Source organism: Athene cunicularia, assembly GCF_003259725.1.
Source record: "Athene cunicularia isolate RWA chromosome 1 unlocalized genomic scaffold, athCun1 chr1_part2, whole genome shotgun sequence".
Lineage (NCBI taxonomy): Eukaryota > Metazoa > Chordata > Aves > Strigiformes > Strigidae > Athene > Athene cunicularia.
Genome location: NW_020799092.1, coordinates 81,536,926 through 81,544,253, shown reverse-complemented (window position 1 = coordinate 81,544,253; position 7,328 = coordinate 81,536,926). Strand labels below are relative to the sequence as shown.

The 7,328-nt window shown below is 64.1% G+C and overlaps 1 protein-coding gene across 1 annotated transcript in view; it reads right to left on the bottom strand.

The window, feature by feature from the left end:
- The window catches only part of LOC113491270 (myotubularin-related protein 5-like), a 49,204-nt gene that overhangs the window by 32,741 nt on the left and 9,135 nt on the right, over positions 1-7,328 (bottom strand). Inside the window, exons 5-9 of the mRNA XM_026868038.1 lie at positions 6,921-7,058; positions 6,476-6,759; positions 2,385-2,493; positions 1,592-1,705; positions 794-817 (exon numbers count right to left, since the gene is read on the bottom strand). Coding sequence (XP_026723839.1) covers positions 794-817; positions 1,592-1,705; positions 2,385-2,493; positions 6,476-6,759; positions 6,921-7,058 — 669 coding nt within the window. The remainder of the gene's footprint in view (positions 1-793; positions 818-1,591; positions 1,706-2,384; positions 2,494-6,475; positions 6,760-6,920; positions 7,059-7,328) is intronic.

Genomic DNA, 7,328 nt, shown 5'->3' with positions numbered 1-7,328 from the left:
ACGGGGCTGGGGCTGGGGCAGGGGGGAGGAGGGAGACCCGCCGAACCAGCCCGCGGGCCCAGCCGGCACAAGCAGAAGGCAGCAGCGAGCCCCACGCTGCGAGGCAGCACGCGAGGGCTCCCCAGGACCTGGCACCCCGAGGGAAACCGCTCGCTTGCACTGTGCCCAGCCCGAGCAGGCCCTGATGACTGCGAACAGACACACTGGGCACGGTCTCGTTGCTTCTTCTCCCACAGAATTTTTTTCCCGGAGCTAAGCTCACTCCCAGTGGCACAGGGAAGCCCACACATCCCCACCCCCTCTCCCAGCTGCAGGGGCTGGGGCAGGACCAAACCCCTGGCCCCCTTCTCCTCTTTCTACACCTCTCTAGGGAAACACTCCTCTGCCAGAGCAGCTTTCGCCACACAACCCACCTCCTCGCTCAGCCTCCCGCAGCTGCGAGAGCTCACGCCACCGCCACAGCCCAGAAACCCGCCTCTGAGAGGGCAGAGCAGAACAAGCACCCCCAGCCTGGCCTTCCTGACCGCGCCACCGCCTTTTCACAACCCCGGGAAAGCCACGCACAGAGGCCAACGGCGCAGGGCCAGCCCGCTGCGGCGCAGGACTCGACCCCCCTCCCCAGCGCCCGGGCAGATGCTCCCCAAGGCTGCTGCTCCCCGCGCCCACTGTGCCCGAGGGTGCTCGGCCCGAGGCGAGCAGCGCCCAGGCCTCCAGCTGCAGCCTGTGCCACCCGTAAGGAAACACGAGATGGCCAACAAGGAGACAGACCCCATGAAAGAAAACGTGTGCGTACCGCTGCTTCGTCGTCCACGTCAAGCTGAGGTAGAGACAGACAGAGATGGCACAGTCAGTTAGAAACACACACACAGGCAGCAAGACAACAGGGAAGACGAACACGGGCAGAGGCCAACGACAAGCAGGGACCAAGGCTCTCGGAGAGGAGCGACACGCACGCACACGCAGCAAAAGCAACGGCTACGACACTGGGAGAGCGTTCGGACACAGCCGGAGAACAGGTAAAGCACGGGAAGGGAAGTGCCACCAACAAACTGTCCTCCCTGTGACACACTTGTTCCCAAAGCATGGATCGATCCTGCAAGAACTGAGGAATCATCGTGCCAAAAAGCGCTGTCCCGCGACCCACGGCAGCTCCAGCAGGTGCCCTGGGGCGAGCAGCCTCTCCCCTCCCGGATCGACACCCATACGTCCCCCCGGGGAGAGCTGGGGGGGTGAGGGCAGGGGGGAAGGGGGAGCCGCTCCAGCTCTCACACCAGGAGGGCTGGGGGCTCAGCACGGCGACAGGAGCAGCCCCCCCGGCTCCCCCCTGGCCCAGCTGAGGTGAGCAGCGTTTGCCCTGGGCACATTCTCGCGCTCTCCGGCAACACGTGAGCAGCCAGAAAAGCTTCGGGGCCGCAGGTGCTTCCTGCCCGCGGGCTGGGTGCCAGCCGCCCGCTTCCCAGAAACCCTTGGCAGAAGAAACTTCCCCCCGGCAGCGCCAAGGCCGCGGGGATCGGGAAAGGTCCCTGCGGCGCCGCTCCAGCTCCCCTGGGGAAGGCGCATGGTGCCCAACGGGGGAGCCTGCGGCACTCACCATGGAGAGGGCTTCCCGCGTCTGCTGGAGCAGGGGCTCAGGGAGCAGGGAGATATGGACGCACTCGGGGACGTTCACTGTCCCGCCGTCCAGGTCTGCGATGACAACGTCCAGCTGGAAGCAGGGGGACAGGCGTGAAGCAAGGCCAGGGCTCCCCGACTCCCTCCCCAAGCCCTGCTCAGGAAGAGGAGGGCCTGGGGCAGCGCCTCTCTCCTCTCCAGCCCGTGGGATTTATCTTCTCTTCCCCACCGTCACCAAACCCAAGCTGTAAAGGGACCCCATCGCTCCCTGCAATGAAGGGGGCAGGGGGAGCACAACCTGGCAGGAGGGGGGTGCAGCTCTGCTTGGCAGGCGCCTGCCCTCACTGCGTGGACCCTTATCAGCCTGGGTGAGGGGTCAAACACCGACCCCAGCCCAAGTTAACCCGAGCAGTGCGCTGCCATCCCTTCAAGGAGGCTGCACGAAAACCTGTTTCCATATAGATCAGACTCGCTGTGCTCTGATTTAATTCAGTTTCTGAACCAAAGTGCCAACACAGCCTCTGGGACCGGCGCCACCGGATGAGTTTCAAAATGAAATCCTCAGTTAACCCCAGCCCTGAGCCCTGACGGCGCGTGGCCCAGCCAGCCCTGCTTGGCTTGTGGGGCACATCTGGACTGCAGCCCGGGCTGGCCGGCCTGGATAAGCTGAGCCTGTGCGAGCCGGCGGGCTCAGCCCGCTACCCCAGGCACCCCGGGGTCTGACTTGCAGCGCTGCTGCCCCCGGCGCAGGGATGGGGCACGCGGCCTCTCACCAGCTCCTGCGTCTCCGACTGGAAGATGGAGTGGACTCCGATAATGAAGGGGGTCGGCGTGCTCAGGACCTCAAGGAGCTGCGCAGGCAAGATGGGCACGTACGTGAAACTGCAACCGAAAAAGAGCATCACTGCACCCGTCCAGCCCCGCTCTCTGCCCCAGCACCCTCCCCGACGCTGGAGGCTCCCCAGCTTCCCCTGGCACCCCCAGCCCGCAGGCACTACGTGCCCTACAGCCACGCAGGGTATTGATGGAGCCTGACCAGTTCTCTGGCCTTGGAGCTATAATCTAGGTCTGATGGAGGGAAAGCTTTCCAGCGGTGCGGTTGAACTCCAGAAGCGAGCTTTCTTTGGGACACAAATGGCCTTTCTGCAGCCGGGGGGTACGGCAGGCCAGCGTGGAAACAGCGCGACAGGAGCTGGCAGCACCGACGGTCCGTCTCTCCGTGCTGCCCCACTTGGGAGACAGGCCAGCAGTGGCCAGTCTGTGTGCCAGCCCCCTTGCAGGACTCACTGCAGCAGCCTGGCCACCACCGGCACCTTAACAAAAGCCCTGTGTGCCCATGTCCCTTTCTAAGAAGGGCACAAGTTGAGCCACAGCTTTCTGGAAGCTTCCCAGAGTCTAGCCTCCCCCCTCAGCAAGACTCCGTGCCCGGGGCTGGGCCGGAGGGCTCCTCTGGAAGGGGTACGGTGCTGCTCAGGGCTTGGCACAGGCTGAGAGGAGGGAAAGGGGCCAGAGTCTGGAGACAGAAGCACCTCTGGCCTCTCTCACGTGCACCATGGGGCGAAAACGCGCTGCCAGGGGACGTCCTGCAGCCCAGTGGGCTTCCCCAGCTCTGCCAGGAGTTGCCAGGGCTAGGAACAGTGCACACCAGCAGCCCCTGGAGATACAGACACTGCTAGTGAAGCCTCACTCCCTGCTCCCAGTGCCAGAGCCCCGTCTGCCCAAGAGAGGAGGGAGACAGGGCCGGAGGGTTTGCACCCTGTCACTGCCATGGACGCTCTGGAATCCCAGAACCATGTGGGTTGGAAAAGCCCTTGAAGCTCCTCCAGCCCCACCATGACCCTCCCCCTGACCGTTCCCAACTCCCCCAGATCCCTCAGCGCTGGCTCAGCCCAACTCTTCAACCCCTCCAGGGATCCCGGGGACTCCCCCCTGCCCTGGGCAGCCCATTCCAACGCCCAACAGCCCCTTCTGCACAGAAATCCTTCCTCAGAGCCAGCCTGACCCTGCCCTGGGCAGCTTGAGGCCATTCCCTCGGGGCCTGGCGCTGGCTCCTTGGCTCCAGAGACTCATCCCCCCTCTCTGCCCCCTCCTGGCAGGGAGTTGCCGAGGGCCAGGAGGTCTCCCCTCAGCCTCCTCTTCTCCAGACTGAACCCCCCGTTCCCCCAGCTGCTCCCCAGCAGACCTGTGCTCCAGACCCTGCCCCAGCTCCGCTGCCCTTCTCTGGCCACGCTCGAGTCATTCAATGGCCTTTTTGGGGTGAGGGGCCCAAAACTGAACCCACTCAGCGAGGGGCGGCCTCACCAGTGCCCAGCACAGGGCTCAGATCCCTTCCCTGGCCCTGCTGGCCACCCCAGTGCTGATACAAACCCCCAGCCTGGATCACCGTCACAGCAGTGTGACGGGAGCTGTCAGTGCTTCTCTCCAGACAGAAACACACCCTGTGACAGTCACCTCCTGGGTGCAGTGCTTGAGGTTTTCCCCCTCGGAGCTCCCCGGGAGCAGGACAGGACGTGTAGCACGTGCTCAGCTTGCTGCCAGCCCAGCACCTCCCCAGCCCCACCAGTGCCGTCCCCAGACATGTCCCCTGGGTGAGAGCTGTGCAGAGGGGGTTCAGAAGCTCCACGGCAGAGGTGACTGCAAACAGCTGGACTTCTCCAGCACCCCCAAGCGCTCCCAGTCCCTGCAGATTTGCATCAAATCTCATGGAAACCCCAGGGAAGGGATGGGAAGGAGACCCGCTCCTGTGGGGGGCTGGCCCAGACACCCGGCCGGGCCCTGCTCCGCTCGCTGTCTGCCCTCCGGTGCGGCTGGGAGCACCACCAGCTCAGAATCCCACAATCATCCAGGTTGGAAAAGCCCTTGAAGATCATCCAGTCCAACCATGAACCTCACCCTGACCGTCCAGCTCCAGAGGGGCTGCGGGGGCCAAGCACAGCGCAGTGTTCAGCACAGCTCCAACACACAGATGAAGACGGAATTTGAGGAATTCGTCTTCAAGGAACCCTCTGGGCGGTTTTCTTTTAACTTAAACCATCTCCCCGTGTCAGCGAGGAGAAAACGCAAACACTGGGGCTTTGGAAAGGGGCCAGGGAGTTCTGCCCACCGGGAGAACCGAGCGAAGAGCAAGCTCCCACTCCCGCACGGTCACCAACAGTGGTGAAGGCTCCCAGCGCCACGCGTGTACGGCCTGGCCTCCCCGTGAGCAAGGGGCAGCTTCGTCCTGACTGAGAGGGCCAACAGGGCCAGGTCTTGGGCTACGGACACCTCTCATCAGAGAAGAGAAGGAGCCACAACCACCCGAGTCCTGAGCTGGGGGAGCAACAGGCTGCACTTCAAAGGCAGCCAGTGAAACCCGTCTGCTCGCCCGAAGGGCAGGGGCAGCGTTCCCAGCTGTCACCCTTGTCCTGGCAGGGACAGGGAGCAGCCACGGTAGAGGCTCAACAGGCAAACGCACCATGTCCTGCCACAACTGGAGCCCCAAAGCAGCTCCGGCTCCCCCCGAGCAGGCCAGAGGCACGGGGCGCTCGCTGCTGCGGAGCAGAGACCCCGCTCCCACAGCGGTCATGCTCAGAAACCTTCTGGGGACTGGTTTGTGCCCAGGCGAAGGGGGAAAAGGCCCAAGGCCTGGAACAGCAGGACTGTAGTGCTCTTGTTGCTCATCCGTTCCTCAAAAATCACTGAGGTGGGTCACTCAAGTACCGAGCAATGAAATCCGGCAGCCAAAGGCACAACACACACGTGATGGGGGCTTTGGCCCAGCCCGGCTCGTCTCCCTCTGCTCTCCCAGGCTGGAAAAACGAACAGCTCGTGCGAGTCAGCGCAGCCCAGCTCCGCCGACAGCCAGGCCTGGGGAACCCCGCCCCAGCCGTGCAGCTGACCCTGCGCTGCGGCCGCCCGCAGCAAGGGCAGGGCAGTGGTCACGGAGGCTCCCGCCTGCGCCCTCGCTCCTCTCCTCGGCCTCACCGCTCCCGCTCGCTGGGAAGGAGTCGCCGTTTCAACACCATCTCTCAGCCACGGCGGGCTGGGCTCCAGCTCAGACAGCTCTGCCAGTAAAATACCTCAGTATAGAGACTTTCCTACTGCGAGGGCGGTTGACATCGGCACAGGTGGCCCAGAGAAGCCGTACAGTTGCCATCCGTGAGAAAACTCAACTGGGCAACACGTGGACAACCAGCTCGAGTGGGGGTTGGACCAGAGACCTCCAAAGTGACGTGGGGTGGGGCTGGGAGCCTGCGATGCCCAAGGGTTCTGCTGTTTGAAGCAGCTCCAGGCCAGAGAACAGAGAGAATTTTTTTTTTTCCCCTGTCAGTTATTAATGCCTTGAGCACTGGAGGCCCTGATGGAACACCCTGTGTGCCCGTTCACAGAGCGGGCTGGGAACAGGAGGTTCAAGAACAGGGCAGAGCCCAGAAGCGATATCCTGGTGGTGGGAGGGGGGGAGGGAAGGCCACAGCCCGGCCTGAGGGAGAACACTGCCCTCCTGCACCTGGAACCCCGCTAAGTGCGGGGCAGCTCCCTCCTCAGAAGCGAGGCAGCAGTCAGGCAGCCAGGCTGCCCGGTCCGGAGGAGGCTGCCCGCACACACAATACCCCACAATACGCAGGAGGTTTGTAAACACACCAGCCTGCAGCCCCGCACCCTCCCAAACCCTTCGCATTTTAAAGAAAATAAAGATGGCGAAGATAAACGCTCCCGCAGGAACGGGCTGTTCTTCACGGCTTTTCTATTAACAAAAGTGGGTCACGGCCACCGGCCACCCGGCGTGGCCGAGCCCTTGGCTTGGCGTTGGGCTCCAGCGTGCAGCTGCTGACCCGGCGGGCTGGGCACGGGCCACGCTGGCCAGGGACCTGTGCCAGGCTGCTCCTACACCTCCTGTTCCTGGCAGCGACGACGTGGCTCCCGGTTGCTCCCAGAGGCAGAAAAGTCTTTACCAAGGTTGTTGTCTTGTCCCTGCCGAGCGGGGCCCCCCCCACCAGCCCCGGGGTATTTCAGACTTACCCTGAACACCTCCGTGTGGTCCAGGCGCGACACCAGCACCAAGCTTTTGGGAGCAAAGAGCTGTGAGGGTTGAACGGGAGATGAAGGCTCCTTTTCCTCCTCCTCCTCCTCCTCCTCCTGCCCTTTGCCATTCCTGGGGTGGCTCTGAGGCTAGGGAGGCACAGCAGCCAGGTTAGAGAAAGGATGCCAGGGCCCGGACACCCCCACACGGGGAAAGCAGGGACCACCGGCCGAAGCCGAAGGTAGCCGGACGCTCGCCTGCCAGCACCGCTGACCACCGTCCCCACGCCGCCCGCGGCAGCTCGCTGTACCTGTGCGCTCTCCACAGCCTCCCAGAAGGTGAAGCAGGCGCAGTAATGCCGCTCAGAGTTGATGTCGGTCAGCACGGCCACGAAGAAGGTGGGGGGGTTCCTCTCCGTGAAGAGCTGCCAGCCGCTGGGCTGGCAGAACTGCAAGAGAGGGCAGGGGAGGGCAGTCAGAGGGGCCACCCTGCCCACGCTGCTGCCCTCGCTCCCTGTGGCGCCTTGGGGGAGGCTGGATGACACCAAAGCAAGCCACCAGGTACCAACGGCACCGGGGCCCGGCTCCGGGGGACGGGGAGCTCGGTGTGCCAGCACGTCGCAGCGGGGGAGAGGGCGAGGGGTCGCCCCGCACCCATCTCAGAGCCGCAGGAGCTCCCCCAGCCCGGGCGCTGCGAGGAGCCGGCGCTGCCCGTGGCC